At 34.0% G+C, this 18,457-nt stretch overlaps 1 protein-coding gene across 4 annotated transcripts; it reads left to right on the top strand.

Annotated features, from left to right (window-relative positions):
• The first annotated feature begins 5,015 nt into the window (after nucleotides 1-5,015).
• LOC105343186 (TGF-beta-activated kinase 1 and MAP3K7-binding protein 3) lies at nucleotides 5,016-17,499 on the top strand. Of its 4 annotated transcripts, XM_034476855.2 has the most exons (8): nucleotides 5,016-5,173; nucleotides 7,140-7,257; nucleotides 8,009-9,431; nucleotides 10,059-10,210; nucleotides 10,575-10,683; nucleotides 12,658-12,771; nucleotides 13,056-13,262; nucleotides 14,808-17,499. In XM_034476855.2, the coding sequence occupies exons 2-8, from the start codon at nucleotides 7,156-7,158 to the stop codon at nucleotides 14,819-14,821; spliced, it is 2,121 nt and encodes a 706-aa protein (XP_034332746.1). In that variant the 5' UTR covers nucleotides 5,016-5,173; nucleotides 7,140-7,155; the 3' UTR covers nucleotides 14,822-17,499. The 4 variants fall into 4 exon arrangements, with proteins under 4 accessions (XP_034332746.1, XP_011448735.2, XP_034332744.1 ...); XM_011450433.4 differs by lacking the exon at nucleotides 14,808-17,499 and having other exon boundaries at nucleotides 10,587-10,683; nucleotides 13,056-14,186; XM_034476853.2 differs by lacking the exon at nucleotides 14,808-17,499 and having other exon boundaries at nucleotides 13,056-14,186.
• The last annotated feature ends 958 nt before the right edge of the window (nucleotides 17,500-18,457 follow it).

Below are 18,457 nucleotides of genomic sequence, written 5' to 3'. Positions count from 1 at the left end.
ATACTGGTGTCTCATAATATCGCGGTACTTATTTTTTTCCTTAAAAAAAGATATACCAACTTATCATTTTCACATGTCATTAGTGCTGTTTAAAAAAGCTTGTATTAGACTAGCTTTTCTGAGGAACATCAATTTCCCATCTTACTTAGTTTATTTTGTGTGTATTCTGAGAAAAATTTTATTTGCCGATATATTTGACAACCTTCTTTGCACTCATCCTGAAGTTGGTACATGAACTCCTTGTGGAAAATCACGGGAAAAAACTGGAATCCTACTTTTTGGAACATACCGCGATACAACGGAACCCGCGATATAATGAGAAGAGAGTATATATTGAATAAATTGTTTAAATATAACTGTCACCTCAAATGACATTTATGGGACAAGAGAGATAACTCGGGATATCTTAGACCATATAATTATTTTACTGTATAATGAGTTTTTGTTAGTGTTTGTTACATGTACGTATTTGTGTTATTATTTCGAGGAAGTTATTGTAAATCTATAATTTCTTAACTTACATTTAAAATCCATATGCATATATTTATAACTTCATATTACTGTTTATAGCGAGCGCAGCTCGCCGGCGCGCAGCGCCGGCTAGCGAAGCGAGCTCTAAGAACCAGTGTGCGCGGGAAAAAGAACGAGCTAAACCTACAGTTCATCAAACAAAATTTTTTGTCTACGTCCCATAATGCTCTCTAATGTTTACACCCGTGGTGCTATGCCAAAAATGGCCGACTTATAACTCGTAATTTACGGTGACTTAAAGTTTGAAGACACGTTTTGAGTACCGCATATGCTTTGGCGAGACTCAAAAGATTTGTTACATGCTTCCATACCTTCGTATTGAGTCGAGAAACGTAAACAAAGACGAACAAAGTTATGGATGACGTCACAGTGCACTCGCGCTATATTTCCCGCGAAAAATGTAGAGGTGGATCAAACATCTGTAATCAGTGTACTGGCTATTTCAGTATAGTCTGCGATACCTGCCTCATTGACATATGATTTGTTTTTAATCTTTTTTTAATATAGAGATTTTATATATATAAAAACTAGCAAGGGCTATACTTTACTGCCATGTTGATCCATTTTTAAAGTAATTGTGCATGCATGTACCGTGCAGTAGGCAGGTAAGTATATGAGTAGGGAGGAAATAAACAATAGGACAATTTGAACTAAATAAAAAGGAATAAAATGAAAAAATAAACAGGTAAAAAAATTATGTAGATATTGCAAAAATCATACCATTAAATAAAAGTGGGAAATTACACACCTACAAACAGGTACCGGGCTCTCTCTCTCTCTCTCTCTCTCTCTCTCTCTCTCTCTCTCTCTCTCTCTCTCTCTCTCTCTCTCTCTCGGTAGGGGGTTACGCTGTATATATCATAACCATTAAAATTAGTACATTTGGCATACTTATTGTAGAGCAATACTCTCTCAAAAATTCTTTGACGTTCGTTGATTTAAGAAATGAAGATAATAATTTTTCTATCAAAGAAAAAATTGACCGGAAAACTTCATCAATGCGCGTAGCGCATTGATGAAAAAGTTTTCCGGTCAATTTTTTCTTTGATACGTCGATCAATAGAAAAATTATTATCTTCATTTCTTATCATTTAATAAAACATTTTCAAATAAAAAAATGTGATGTGTCATTGATAAAAAATGTAAATAATGTAAATGAAGCGGCGCGTATGAATACAAAACAATTAACAACAGCAACAATATTCAAAATGGATTCGCCTTCAGCTGATGCAGAGCTACTGGGCTGAATTTAATGGATTAAACACAAATAGTGAGTTAAAATCTGAACCGACTGAATTGAAAACGAAAGGAAAGTACATGCGATAACTTGTGATATCATTCACTGTGCAGAAAAACTCGTATTAAAACTAGTTTTCATGTGAGAACGCTGGAATATGCAACTGGACATAACCATCCAAGGAAAAGCGATCGTGGACGAAAAAAGCTGATATGTCGACAAAGAATAGCATGTAGAAGCGCTTTTGTAAACGTTGTGGTAACTAGATAGCCAGTGATGTACCTAAATGGTATAAATCTGCCGCTTGGAATTCACCGAAGGAGTTGATGTATATATTACTCATAGCTTTTCTTTACGACGCTTATTTTGATGACCGATCATCTACGTGTGTAAATTTAAAAATTATCGTTACCAAATTTGAACAGCAGTTACCGTGAAAGTTTATATGCCTATATGTTCGTTATAATATTGAAATCCTTAAAAGGAACAGCCAGCCTCGCTGTAAATGTTGATTGATATCAAGCAGACGAAATCGTAAGAAGACGCTTAATTTTCTATTTCGTGAATCAAACAAAGTGTTTTGTTTATTTTTGAAGATTAAACTTTCAAGTTTTTATATTCACAAGTTTGCATTTTGTTTGCTGACAATAAAACAGACACAACTTTACATTTTGTTGACAGTGTTTATCTTGGAAATTCCCGTTCTATAAATAGTGTTAGATCAGAGCAGTTGAGAAAAGTAGATCCGGCGAAAATTTTATTGATGCAGGTATCAAAGAAATTTTTCAACCAATCAGAAGCGCCGATATCTCATCAAACGAATAAATATTAAATGATACCTAAATAAAACTATAAGTTGACAATGATGCAAGGTACAGTATGTGTAATTCTTGCTGCGCTCGCCAGAACGGTAGCACCGTAAAACATATTAGTTTTGATATTTGAATAGTTTGATATGTCTTGACAGAGACATAAATTATGTCTCTGGTCTTGATTATCACAATAGAAATATATCTATTGAACAAAAAAAAATCAATTTACATGTATGTAAAATTCATGCCCCCCCCCCCCCCCCCGGCAAAAAAAACCCACCAATATATATAAACACTTCTTTTTCCACTTCACATCACCTATCGGCCTAAGTTGTTTCAATGTCGATCAAGAATCGGAAACTCAATTCATTATAATCGTGTGGTGTAATTTATTAATTTTAATTTGATAAAATAAAATTCAGTAAACAACTGTGACGTAAAGAGAAACAATCAATGCAAATGAATTTGCAAGTGCATGATTAACTGCTTATTTACTAAATCAACCGATATTTCAAGGTACTCGATGCGGCATTATTTTTGGTCGCGTTGTATAACACAATCTTTATTTGTGATCCTTTATCATCGTTTTATGCAATTGGAAGTTGACCGAATAAAAAAAGGGGGGGGGGCAGGAAGCCGGTTTGAATTTGCATGGTAAAGTATACCCAAAACACCAAAACAAGCTTTGGACACACCCCACCTCCACACACCTTTCTGACATATGCTCCTTATGACGTACTTGATTTTGCGATCACTTCGAATAGTTTCCCGTTCAGTGACGATCGATGCTTTGATTTATATATTTTTTTGGTTCTCGCCTTCTTACACCAAAAAATTGTAAGAAAGAATCTAAAATTCAAACCACACAGAAATGACAAATAAATAAGAAAATTATAATAGCGATGTTGATTTTTTTATTAGGGCCTAGATATAGATGAAAATAGAAATATTTCTTTCTGGAGTCTCTTTACGTGTTACTGGTCATATTTAAATAATTTCTCATGAATCAAGTTAACTCAGATGATTAAAAACTATTAGATTCAGAATATATACATTGCAGAAAATTAAATAATTGTGCTTCCTGATTGAATGAATGTTTATTTCTCTCAAACCATATCAATGGTATATACATGAGATACCAAAAAGTATATACATATTTACAAATGTACAAATGCAAGGTCAAGTAAAGAAGAGTAGAGAATGAAATTTAAATAAATCAAGCTAATACTGTTTTATAACTAATATGGACAATATTTTATAATAAATTAATAGCTATAGTACTCGTAAGACTAACTTTTGAGGAGTGTTTTTCATCAATTAATTTGATGCGGACTAAAGAAAATGCGCGACATCCATAAGTTAACGTTATTCCATAATGAGCAAATTATAGGACATCTTTCTATGTTACTCCATCTTTCAGTTTCAGTTGGTAGTTTATGATCACAGGTTCTATTTTCTTTTAAAGTACGACTTTTTAATCATTTAGAAGTTTCTTAAGATAAGTTTCTGTCCAAAGCATTTTTCTCAGTGGATATTTCCCAGTTTTCCCTATATACTGCTATTTAAAAATACATATCCTTCACTTTCCAATTTAATATGATGATTATTATTTACTAATGATCAAATTATTTTTGATTAAAAATATATCGATTTTCCAAATGCTTTTCATATTTTATTTTTCTGTAGGCAAAATGTAACGATAAGAACGGTTGGTTTTTTTTTTTTTACACTATTTGAGGTCAATTTTTGCAATCTTATGAAAATTACATGTAGATGTTTTGCGGCGCGGATCTAGAGGGAGGGGGGGGGGTCCAGATCCCCCCATTCCCCCGCATTACATAAATACCATAAATTTATATGCCTCAGACCCCCCCCCCCCCCCCCGACACAGACACACTCAAATAACACGGTCGGACCTCCCCTGGAAAAAAAATCTGGATCCGCGCATGTTTCGAATCCATATTATGGCAGATTCGGGACATCTTATTTTAGAATAAGAATTGTAGATAAATTAGAATTAAGGTTACAAAATGCAATTAAAATCGTATAAATATATTATAAGCAAAATCTGTTAATTACATTTTATTTACAAATTAAAAAAAATATATATATAAACCGGCTGGTCAGTAGGTTAATGATAAATTTATATAAAGAAGAAACAAACTCCAATGAAACCAAACTTCATATTATTCTACGTTTAAAAAAAAATAGTGTAATGCCTTCAGACGGCGTAAACTGGTTTTTACTTGGTTTTGTCCTTTCTTTTGATAAATTTTTCTACAGTAAGATATTTTCACCTATATTATTTTTTTTAAATCCAAATCGTTGGTTAACGTTTGAATATTTTGTAACGTAGAGTTTATCCTTTGAAAAGAAAAGGATGGCTTTCCAAAAAGGATTGTTTAGGTAAATAGTTACAACCTAACCGGAAAACTCGATATTTCTTAAATGCGCATGCGCATTGTCCGCCATTAGAACGAATATTTCAGAATAGGAAGTTGGACGTAGCAAAAATACCCGATATTCTGTCATGTTTATGCTCCCCTCTTATGTTGTACGTTAGATCGGAAAGCAACATGTTTTCAATATTTCGGTAGGTAGAGATACTTTTCGATTTATGCATACTTAAAGTGGAAATTGCAATGCGAAGACCGTGGTTTTTTTTTCACTGTCTTAGCATAAAAAACAAAACCCGATGTTAGACAGCTGATGCTAGCACAAATATGATGACATATGTCTAGACACATATTGATATGCCTGATAAAGTTCCTGACATCATGAATGGGGAGATTTTTCTTTCAATGGGTGACAAAACATCGTAATCTTGACCCCAATTTATACAGACGGTAAACACGGAACTTTGGTTTCCTTTTTTGGGAGTTGACATTTACACACCAAAAAAAATATATGTTCTATAACGTAACCGTTGATGACAGCGTGATTAGCCTGCTTGTTTGTATTTATTCTGTTAATTAAGGATCCGAGTATCCCCTCCTCGCGGTTTTCGTGTCTTGAAAGACACGATTATGCAAAAAGGTGTCTGAGTATACTCCTCTGTGTGCTAACACCCACGTATTTGTATATTCCTGGAGTGGTGTTATGCAGTATCATATCATAGGAGTCCTTCTTTCTAATTGTGTTCCTCTGTAACAGGTACTTGATGTTTGTTATCAATGGGCAGCAGTTAAACTGTTACAATTTCCCCTCCTGTAATGTTTATTATTGGGTCGGAGAAGATACCTTTATTATACACCTGAGTTTTACAGTTGTTGTCAAACATAGATATGACTCACTTCGTGTGTATAAGTCAACTTCATTCATAAGCACTGCTATTCAGGTCGCAGAGGAAGCTTTTATTGAATTAAAAATATATTTCACGGAAGTGAGTCACTTTGAATACTAAACACACTTACAGGATTTGTATTATTATCAGGTAGGCTGATGAGTAACTCCAGTACATGTGTGCTTTAAAGAGCACTTACATGTAGTTCATTCAGTAGTATATTGGTCATCCATAATCATTTTAAATCATTTTTTAAAAATAGAATTGAAAAAGAGAAATTTTGATGTTTTTCGTGTTTTTTGAAATTTTTGAATTTTTGTTGAAGTTTCATTGTTTATAAAGCAAAAAAAAAATAAAAAAATTATAAAATATTTGTTGAAATTAAGAAATAATTCTGAATTATGGGATATTATAAAAATAAATGCATATATGAACAATATTCAAGTATATGACAGGTTATGGAATGGCTTTTGGAATTTTTTTGAGGAGTTAAAGATATGTTATACTTAAAGTGTATTTTAATACTAGTTTAAAGCAGTCACAATAGGGTCTAATGTGAACAACAAGTGAAAATGATCTTTTAAAAAGAGGTAACCTTTTAATAGAGTTTCTCTTTTTAAGGAAAACTCCATTCTGATTTTAGTACGTTGAATTGTTCACTACCTATATGGCGCTTGTTAAAATGTTATGCCTGAAATTGAAAAGCGTCAACATTTTGGTGTATAGAAAAACCTTTGTTTAATTCACATGTCTTTAGCCATTTTAAATATTTTTGTGTAAAAAAGGAATCGGATACTTTTATGATGAGAATTTCAGCTTTTTTTTTAAAAGAATCATCAAATCAAGGCCTTTGCAATATTCTCTTATTTCATCTTGTTTGTGTCTTTTCTGTAAATGTTTCTTCGATGCATCATGCAAGTCATTAAGAAATTGGCTTATATTTTTATATTGGCTAAGTGGTCCAGGTTGATTGAATACAGAACTTTGTATTTTGAAATCTCTATTGGTTTAACATGTTGAAGTGCAAATACTCTCAGTGATTTTTTAGGTCATCTGTTCTTGTATCGATTGTCAGTTAAGCCTTAATTACCACCATATCATAATCTAGTAAATATTACCTATTATGGAACTCTTTTCATTTCAATTCCTATTAATTTCCATCAGACTTATAAAAAATACAAAAAGTTGCAAGACACGGACGTGTTAATGAAATGTGAACACCTGCGTTATTCCCATTTGTTCTCTCAGTTCTTTGATTAAGTTTCTTCTCTTTCAGATGCGTGCAATAAAGAATGGCAACCATAGAGCCCAACATAAATGTCACGTTATTTCAAGAACTGAAAAAGAAGTACCCAGATATTCCCGATTATGTCGTCACTAGTAAGATGCAACAGGTAAGGTCTCCAATGAGTTCTTATAGAGTGTAAAGCTTTATAATTTTGGCATTATGGCCTTTTTATGACAATGTCTGCAAGGAATATTTCTTCTCTTTCAAGTTTTCAGTTGTTTTATTCTATAGATATGTATGCTGCAAGAAAAAATTGGAGTACTGTAGATTCCTAAAATTCTTAAGGTTAATTTCCGCGTAAAATCGCCAGTAGCAACTCTTGCAGATTTTAAAATCTCGCTTTTATTTTTCAGACAGTTTTGAACTATAGGAAATTTTAACAAAAAATTGCTGATCGGATTTTATATTCTAGCGATTTGATACAAAACACCAGAATCGCGGAATTAAGTACTCGCATAATATAAGGAATTTACTGTATTCGATTAGTTTGTTATATGTTTTAGAAATCACCGTATTTTCCCCAGCCTACACAGGGCAGCATTGTCGAACAGACTTTTTGATTCTGATATATATTGCTGTGAATTAAAATCACAATCTGTAATATTGTGTCATCCCCAACTTAGTTTGTAACATTTCAGTTAAATCTTCAACCTTTATTGTCTAAAAACATGTAGAACTTGTTCAAGAATAAGAAGAACTACCTGCTACAGAGATTTTTTGAGTAAAAAACTAGTATTGACATTTAAAAACCTTTACATGCGTCAAATATATTAATGCGTTACCTCTAATATTGATTTTTATGGCAAATGTACATTAATGTTCATTAAATGACATTCTTATATAATTGATGATTTCAGCATAAAAATGACAGAGCCAAATGCATAGCAGTCCTGGATGGTGAAAATGACAATTATTTATTTGGACCAGCTCCTCCGCTACACACTTCCTATCAAGAGATTCCCATAAATCCCGCTGAAGGTAGGAAGAGAAGCGACTCGGGATCTAGCGGGATCAGCAGCACCAGCACAAACAGCATGTCTAGCTCCTCGTCCGTGCCGTACACCAATCCCAATGGGGGCAAGAACAACTACCAGGGACATTCAAACGAGGCTCTAGGCCCGCCATCATCGTTGGGTGGTAATAACATAGATCAGTTTATTCCATCTTCAAGGAATATTTCATACAGCCCGAGTGAGCAGTACATGTTTGGGGGACGCGTCCCCTCAGGACATAATTACCCCCACGTGCCATCCTCAAGTCCGTCTGTCCTGAGGCAGGCACATGGTGGCAGCCACTTCACACCCCCTGCCCAGATAAGCCGGCCCACTCCTCACTGCATTGAAATTCAAATTCAACAGCGCGTGCTTCCGCAAGATCAGTACCGCCAGAACATGTCTGGCTATAACCAAAAACAGCAACCTTTTCCAACCTGGTCCAGAACCAGCACTGGGAATGTGAGTAACTGTAATTCAGGGGGAGGGTATAATAGTCTGGATCGCCAAAGCCCCAGGCCTCGACGGCCGGTTCCCCCATTGCCAACTTCCCAAAATGACTCGAGAGTTGGTCCTCTCCAGTTTGGGCCTCCCCAAAAGCAGTTCATTAGCTCCCCTACAACTCCCCAGCAGGAGAAACACTCATCGCAAAAGACTATTTTCTTGCAGCCTGTGCCAGCTACGCCGGAGAGAATTCCCCATAATTCTGGGGAGTATGGTGTACATCCATCTACCAGTGACCCCAACTTGCCCCAAACGTATCCCCCCTTAACCCAGGGGTTACCGGGTAATCCCAATCAACCCAATGCAACTTTCACTCTTCGATCTCCTCTGTATATACATGCGAGCGACACAGAGCCAAATAACCCTGGCGCGCCTGGTTACAATCCCTATTTGCCAACAGATCATATGAATGGCCAATACCATAACTTAAAGTACGGAGAACCCGCGTGTATTCTTAATATAGGGGGTGCTACAAATCCCCCTTCATATCAAGTGTTTCCAGTGACAGGAGGTGCTAGTGATTCAGAGCAAATGTTCGGACACCAATTTCTCCCCAACCCGGGGAACCGGTGTGCGATTTCTGGGCATTCGCCTTATGTGAGGACTCCAAGTTCTGAAAGTGACCGTAGGTCGATTCCCACACCCCCAGGGGAGGACAGACACATGGTGAACCCCCAGGTCTTGTTCCCGCCTGTAAGTATAGGGGCGGTCACTGAACCCACCCCGGTAGACAGGCCGGTCTCATCCTCGGGGGGAGGACAGGAGGAGGCAGACTATACAAGAGGTAAGTCTATTTTATTTACTTGTTTTATAGCTTACTGTGGAAGCATCTTTTTTATTTTGTGGGAGCATAACAATATACATTGATGTTCTTCAGTGTTGGAACAAAAATTACAAGTTTGTGGAGATGTAATATTGAGGCCTTGAGAAAGAAAAAGAAAAACCATATCCAACAGGTTAAACTGTAGAAAATGATCCCCCCCAACCGTGTACAGAAATGCTAATACATTGTGCGAGCTTCCTATTGTTGTTTGTGAATAAATGGAAAAAACTTTGTATCCACAAACATAAAACTTCCACAAATGAAGACAGTTGCACAGTTAACTGTTATGTTCTGTCCTTTTGATTGGCAGTATGTGACATGGGATTTTAATTTAAATGTTGATTTTCTTTGTTAAAATTCTTTGATTTCTTCATCTTTTGACATGTACCATGGTACAGATGTCTTCACAGAGACATTGATTAAAGCTTTTCATGGAATAGGACCAATTCTTCCATCTTTCAAAGTAAAATTAAATGGAGTGTAATTATTAATGTGTTTTTCACTATGAAGTGACTATGTGTATATTTGTAATGTCTGACTGCTAACCCCCATTTTGATGAAAGATTTAATGGTTCGACCTCTTTGCAGCGCTCTTGAAATTTCAAAGAGAGAAAATGGAGAATCTGAAGCAGGACTTGGAGTCAGAGCTGAGGAAGCTGATCAAGACGAGGTCAGAGGTCAAACAGATGGAGAAGAACATGCTGGAGAGGAAGAAAAACAAGAGTTACAACCAGCAACCTGTACATACCCTCCCCTCTCTCTCTCTCTCTCTCTCTCTCTCTCTCTCTCTCTTTTTCTGTAAATTTTAGAATTTTTGAGCAGATTTTAAATTACACAAATTGAACAATTTTTTGCTTGGAAATTATCAGTAAGGGCTTTGAATAATATCTAACTATATTATTTCTCAAGGAAACATTTTTTATATATCTCTAAGAAACACTGAAAGTTTTGTTTTACCAATAAAAAAATCCATGTTTACAGCAACTGTTGTTTTAAAAATAAGTTTATCCTTTTGTGGCTCTTTTATTACGTGACAATATGAAGATTTGTTTGTGTTATTTTGCCTCGAAAATCATTTCTGATACACATACTGGCATTTTCAAGCCTCCATTTCAGTTGGAGGATGTGACTCGACTGCGGGAGATAAATCGACGTCTTCAGGCAGACATACAGGTCATGACCAGGGAGATTGACATGTATAACAATGGGCAAAGTAGGTATCACTGTAACATTGTGCTGGGTTCCAGAAAAAAATGATCTATTAGATGTATAGGTGCTGTATACAGGGGTTATGTTTGTCAGACACTGTATACAAGGGTTATGTTTGTCAGACACTGTATACAAGGGTTATATTTGTCAGACACTGTATACAAGGGTTATGTTTGTCAGACACTGTATACAAGGGTTATGTTTGTCAGACACTGTATACAGGGGTTATGTTTGTCAGATACTTACACAGGGGTTATGTTTGTCAGATACCGTAATAATTTTCAGGTACTGTATACAGGGGTTACGTGTGTCGGATATAGGGGGCTGTTTGTTAGATACTGTAATGTTTGTCAGATACTTTACACAGGGGTTATGTTTGTCAGACACTGTATACAAGGGTTATGTTTGTCAGACACTGTATACAAGGGTTATGTTTGTCAGATACTTTACACAGGGGTTATGTTTATCAGATACTGTTACAGTAATAATTTTCAGGTACTGTATATAGGGGTTATGTGTGTCGGATACTGTATACAGGGGCTATGTTTGTTAGAAACTGTAATGTTTGTCAGATACTTTACACTGGGGTTATGTTTATCAGGCACTGTATACAGGGGTTATGTTTGTCAGATACTGTATACAGGGGCTATGTTTGTCAGATACTGTATACAGGGGTTATGTTTGTCAGATACTGTATACAGGGGCTATGTTTGTCAGATTCTGTAATGATTGTCAGATACTGTATACAGGGGTTACGTGTGTCGGATACTGTATACAGGGGCTATGTTTGTTAGAAACTGTAATGTTTGTCAGATACTATATACAGGGGCTATGTTTGTCAGATACTGTATACAGGGGTTATGTTTATCAGGCACTGTATACAGGGGTTATGTTTGTCAGATACTGTAATGATTGTCAGATACTGTATACAGGGGTTACGTGTGTCGGATACTATATACAGGGGTTTTGTTTGTCAGATATACAAGGGTTCTGTTACTTAGATAAGGAAAGACAGAAAAGGCCACTTTAATCTTGAGGGAGTTATTTAATGTGGGAAACTTGTAGAGTAAAATGACTCAAAATTAAACAAAAAAAGAAAAAGGAAGATGTGCTAACCACAAGAAACTATTCATGTTCCTGACTTTGAATCATCTAGTTATATAGTTATGCTTACTATATACATGTACATGTAAATGTTAAGGGTATAAAAAATTGAAATAATGTGCTGAGGGAAATTTGTAAAATTTTGATATGCATTAAATTTTCTTCTTGGAATAATTGAATTTAATTGTATACAGACTTTTGTATGATTCTTAGTTAAGTGTCACAGTTAGTTATACAATAAATTGTCAGCACAGATAATGTAAAAGTTCTCATTTCCTTCCCCTGTCACAGGTATGATATCTTTGAAGAATGGGTCATTTTTCTATAAATAGAAATGAGTCATCTTCTGAGACATACTCTGTTTATATAAACATAATAATATGAGCTCATATTATATGGTCCCCTTTAATATGCCAATATGATTCAGCGGCAAGCAGAGAAATAGATATGTTGTCATTTGATAACAGTAGACAATCAAGTGTCATAAGTCACTGATGCAGTAATCAATAGCTGAGATGACTTCCTATACAAAAGAGAATTGATTTTTGTATCAATTACATAGAGTGTCAAATATAAAGTAGCAGTACTGTTCATACACATCATTATCATCAGTTAGGGAAATAATGAATTGTAAGCAATTAGTGATGTAAGAGGTCTCGTTCTAAATATAGAAATGATGTCAGCCTATGACATATATTTGAATAAAATGAAACTCCTCACTTGATAGATTTCTGGTTTTTGTAATGAATGATAATATATTAGTGATGTTAGAAGTCTCATTCTATATATAGAAATTATCTCAGGCTAAGAAGTATCTTGTAATGACATTAAACACATTGGATGAAGTGTGATTTTTATGTTTTGTGACTTTCAGCTCCACTTGGTGTGCTTGACCCCTTAGAACAGCAGAACTTTTACAAGAACATGAACACTGGCCCCCAGGGATCCATTTATTCCAGACCTCCCCCTCAGACCCCCTCACGAGAAAGTAAGTCGGTCAATCCAAATTTGGTCACTTTAATTGATTAATAATTACCATTTGTTGCCACTTCTCAAGTTGAAGATATGTAAATTGTGGGCAGCTGATGGATTTTTAATGTTCTATACATGCAATTCTGCTGTGCACATGTTTAAAAACATAACCTCAAATGTTTTGCTGTATTGATTTATTAAAAATGCCCTCGTTTAAAAATAAGTTAAGAGGTGATAATGTAATATATATGGTGATAAAGAATGCATTGAATGGTTTTAACTTTCGGATGTCATTTTCAGCACCGCCCCCAATTCCACCCCGAACGCCAATTACCGGACCGACGACGGCCCTGGTGCCCCCCGCCCCTCCTCCCCAGCCGCTGCAGGACTCGGACGGGGACGGGGAGCCCTGGAATTGCTCAGCCTGCACATTTCTGAACCATCCAGCCCTGAATAAATGCGAGTGTTGTGAAATGCCCAGAATGAACGCCTCTCCCCCCTCCACAGGTAGCGTGCGACACGTTTGTACATCCGAATCCTGCTACTGTCATAATAGATGATGGTGTCTACCTGCTCTATTAAACCCCCAAAATTGTTTTCTCTTTTTTTGGTCCAGTCATTTTGAAAATGAAAAAGTTGAGATGGCGATATTGTCGACCTTATTTTTATTATTCCATTTGACTTTGCTAGTGAAGATAATAAGGGTGAATTTTTGGACAGAATGCCAATACAGATATGCAAGTAGATTTCTTATCTTTTCCTCTGCTAGTTTATCAATATAATTTTCTTTTTATTTGGGAAATTTAATGTTTGGTATATTATATATCGAAGTTTAAGTTTAAATTCAATTTTTAATGTGAACATGATGAAGGAATTATAAATTCCCTGGAAACTCTTTTTCTGTGAGATATCATGACAAAAATAATTAGTTGTATAGAAGTGCTAGGAACATTATGAATTATGTGTAAATTCAAGGGCCTTATAAAGGATAATGCTGTGATCAAACTTCAGTTACATGAAATTTAAGACTGCTGTGTTAGAATTGTAAACAATAGAAAGCACTTATTAAGGATTTTTATTTTTAAATTCTAATTTATCCCACAAAATTTTTTGTTTACTATTGAAAGACTGGAGAACATCGACTTTTTAACAGTGAAAGGAGATTCAGTTGTTTTTGGTTAATTATTGAAGATAAACTCCTGTGATTTTTTGCAGCAAGATTTCGTGAAAGAATTTGTCAAATTACGAAATATTTTTCTACTCATGTGATAGCTGACTGTCGATATTTTATAATGAAAAAGAAACTTTACAATTACCAATTTTGTGTACCTTGCCATCAGTGAAGAATTTCAATTTACATGATTGTACAGTTTTCTTTGTAATGTAAATACTATAATTACGTAGTCTGAATAAAAATCTCATCAAACTGAATACTGTTCTTGTTTACTGCCGAATGATGAACAGGAAATAACTATTTGTATACATAGAAGACAGCTTAGTAAGAAATTTTGGACTTTATAAGAGCTTAGCTTATCTCTTCACATGCTTAATTTTAACATTTATATTTATTTTCCTTTCTCTTCTCATTTTTATAGTTGCATGTTGACATAAAGATTGCTTTATAATTTTTATTTATCTATTTTTTAATTTTTTTTTTTTTTGGCACTCAAGTTTTAAGTAGAATTTAAAACATTTTATAGAGGCTCATTAGAAATTTGCATGCATTTTTTCCTATAATTTGTGAAGTTCCAGAGAAAAAAATGGGTTTAAATTTTTTTAAGAAAGTAAGAGCAGTCTTTTAGAATTAATGCACTGAAATAGAAATTTTTCTTTTAATTTTTGTTTGCATGTTTATCTCTGAATACCAGAAAATTATCGCTATTAAAATTTACATCTTTTTGGCCAATTTGTAAATGGAGATTTTTTTTGTGTAATCTTAACAAATTAACAATTAGAGAATTGTTTTCTGGTATGAAGTTCTTATTGATGTAGTACATGGTTCATTTAGTTTGCATGAATGTTCAATTTTTTTCCTTTGCTTGCTTTTTGCAGGAAGCCCTTCCTGAAAATGAGCATTGAGCATGCTCAACATCACCACCTTTGACCTTTGACCTCTGCCCCCAAGATCCAACATTTCCTTAAGCAGAGGACTTATCTTTGGAGAATGTTTTTTATCTATATATCTTTTTAAATGTTGCACTGGTTTCTTGTTTTACCTTTCGTTTTAGTTTGATTTTTATTTTAAGGTTTCTTTCTGAGCTTGTGGATTCATCATGAATTTGAGTTTTGGGGAAAATCTTTTTTTATTTTAAAATGGCTTTGAAATTGAGTTTCAAATTTTTAAAGAAACTTTTTGATACAAAATATCAAGTTGCTTTACATACAATATAATATATAATGAAGATAAATATTATCACAGCACCTTGTAACAGGGGGTCTGTTTCTGCTGTAAATAAATGGCTTTGTCCTCTCTTTTTTTATATCCCGCAAACAAAGTTTGTCAACAATTTTTTTATTCTGATATTTGCATTTGGCACTTTTTTTGTTTTTTTAAGTCAGCGATTTTTCAGTATATGCTATTTTACATGTCATTAGCTATGCAGAGTTTTTAAAATATACCATGTATGTTAATAAATACACAGCAAGTACAGTGTATGGAATGTGTATGGATTTTATCCTTTTTTGTTCAAAAATCACTTTCCCTTTAATTTATTTTTTATGTGACAATTGTTTTATTTTTTTTTTCTATAACTTGGCTTTTACGCATGACAAAAGTGCAGATTTTTGCACAATCCAAAAACGATACTACATGTACTACTTAGAGTCTGTAAAAATGGAAAACACTAATTCAAAGAAGTTTCGATAACATAAAAGGAATATTAAACCATTTCACATACCGGTACATGTATATAATACTGGTATGGAAGATTGCATTACTAAAGTTTCCCCTCAGATTTTGATTCAAAACATTAGAAGTTTAGTTCTCTGTGAAAACTTGGGCCAGTTTTCTTACAAAGATTATGTAAATTAAATAGATTAAAAACACCATAGAAATGATTTTTGAATAATCTTTTCAATTGACAAGGACTAGCTTCAAAAGGTAGGTTAATATTTTCAGTAGTTGCATAAATAAGAGATCTGAATGTCAAAAAAGTTCCAACAAAATGTAACTGCCGCTGTAGGCACATCATTCCACTAGAACTGTGCCCCCCCCCCCCCCCCCCCATCTCGAACTTTGTTTAAGAAAGTCGGTACAAATGCATGCTGTCCCATTTTCGATTTCATTTCTTTTCTTTTTTTAGTTGGAATGACGTGCTGACTTACTCAAGAGTCCTCTCATTTATTCAATACCTTCTTGGATCTTTAAATGGGCATTAGGTAAATTGGGTAGTTATCACTAAGATTACAGCTGTTCAAACTACTGCCATTGATATTTTGCAGGTAGTACATATATTTAATAGTTTTTTCATGACCCTGAAGAGAAATTGAGGGAGGGGAGGGGGTTGAAAGAATTATAAGTGAGAAATGGATTGATACAATAGGAAGTAAAAGATGTGTAAGAAGATTATTATAACCAGCCATGTGTTTCTTTTTTGACAAATAATGAGAAAATAAATGTATTCTCTCCATTGAATGAGATTTTGCTTTTTCGTTCATTCATTGGAAATGGATATATGTATATATGTAACTTTCAGTCCTTTGTCCATAAGATGTCGCTGTACCAAGTCTAGAGATTTGAAATGTTTTAATTGATTATTTGAAATAATCTGATACAGACAGAAAAATGACAAATTTCTTCAATCTCTTCTTTTTTTTTTACCCTTCATCCCCCCCCCCCACCCCACCCTTTTTTTGTTTCTACATGTGTATACTTTTAGGAATATTTTGGGTGCATGACCTTCAGTTTTTATTTTAATTTTTATTTCCCCATTATTTTGAATGGTTGTGCCTTAAGACAATTGACTGAAAGTAGAATCAGAATCAACTGAATTGTGTTGTATGTGGATATACCATTTTCCAATAATAAGCATGTGATGATCATATGCTTGGTTACTATAGTAACTGATAAATGTTTAATATCCACTAAGCATGACTGTTTCTTTTCTGTGATAGAAAATCAAATGTCAAAATTGCTTTTTAGAATACATCTTTTAAAATAGAAATTAATGAAATTTAATCTCAAGGAGCAAACATGTACATTTTCATTTTTTAGCCAAAGGATCTGAATGGTACATGCATGATTCATTTCTTTGTGTGAAATATTCAAAAGTTTGTCTAGTCAGAATTCTTGTTTTGATTTTTTTTTTTTTAATTTCAATTGGTATTTTCTTTCTTTCTTTTTTTTTTTTAGTTATTTTGATGTCATAACATTTCAACGTCCACAACAAAATTCGTATCATTTGTGCCCTAAACAGAAATATTCAATCTGCCTTCAAAACCAAACCAAAAAATATTGTAAAATTAAAGGAAAAAAAAAAACTATTCAGCTTCAGAAGTTGCATGAAGACAACAAAAATTTTTTTTTTTTTTGTTGTAAGTTGTTGCCCGATACAGTTGTAGAAAAAGTATCATAATACGTTTATGATATAATTAATATGTAATTTTGAAATTGATACATGATGTACATGAAAGTGCAGAAAAATAATTGAAGCTGCACGGCACAGTAATATATTGTTATTCACCTTTCATATATATAATATATATGAAAAATTATGAATAAATGAAAATTGTTACTATTATGATACTTTTGTATTGATTTCCTTTTACCAGGTACATGTAGTAGCATTTACATATACGGTATAGCTAAACCCTTTAGTTTTGGTTTCACAAAAATAACTTTAAAACATTTGAGACATTGAATAAATCTTGTCAGGACTTTAAAAGTAAGGGGAAGGGGGATCTGAAAAAACAGTTTCAAAGTTGAAATTTTTTTTACTGTAAATGAATTTTGTGATTCTAGGAAGTCTGTACTAAATTAAGAAATTCATGACCTAAGGGCCAGGAATTATGTTTATTAGACAGGGACCTATTGATCATATAGTGAATGGACACCAATTCTTTACAAATATTCTCTACCGCTGGGTATTTGTTTCATGCATGGTGATGATTAGCTTGGAGGACTCTACCAAAATTGATTATGAAATTTGTAGCTCCAGGGGTTCCGTGGTGTTAGAGCAGGTCTTTCTTGGTCACATAGTGAATAAACAAATAATTCGATCTGATTGGAGATCCTCTCCTCTACTTCTAAAAATTCAAGTTTCTCTACTTTTTACAGGTATAAGGCATAATATACCATATTGCTTCACATCTGCAGCTCATCCCCTCCTTTCCTTTTTTTTCCATGTCAAATTAAATATATTTCAGATCCAAATTTTTTAATCATTTCATTATAATTTAATTCTGGTTGTAACGCGCTTTCTGATTGGCTAAAAAATTATTTTATATCGTATAAAGAATGTTGCCTACGTCACAGTAAGACTAACGTCAAAAACGTATCCATACGCCTGACGTTACGTTTGAATTTTGTACAATTTTACGTCATTTTAAAGGTCAAATGACTGTTTTTATCTACAATAAAGAGTAAAAATATTAAATTATAAGCAATGAATTCAATATTTATTAGTTTTATCCGATATAAAATGGTTTGAAACAGTTTACGCTTTTTTATAAACCGCTTCGCGGTTTATAAAGCGTAAACTGCC

Source organism: Magallana gigas, chromosome 9 (assembly GCF_963853765.1).
Source record: "Magallana gigas chromosome 9, xbMagGiga1.1, whole genome shotgun sequence".
In the NCBI taxonomy this organism is placed as follows: domain Eukaryota; kingdom Metazoa; phylum Mollusca; class Bivalvia; order Ostreida; family Ostreidae; genus Magallana; species Magallana gigas.
The sequence above is the reverse complement of the archived record's forward strand: the minus strand, read 5'-3'. Positions and strand labels throughout refer to the sequence as shown.

Excerpts from the sequence above, each read along its gene's own strand:
- LOC105343186 (XM_034476853.2), top strand. The coding sequence starts at position 7,156 with ATGGCAACCATAGAGCCCAACATAAATGTCACGTTATTTCAAGAACTG. Across the intron at positions 7,258-8,008 it reads TCACTAGTAAGATGCAACAG|CATAAAAATGACAGAGCCAA; the intron begins GTAAGGTCTCCA and ends TGATGATTTCAG. Across the intron at positions 9,432-10,058 it reads GGAGGCAGACTATACAAGAG|CGCTCTTGAAATTTCAAAGA; the intron begins GTAAGTCTATTT and ends ACCTCTTTGCAG.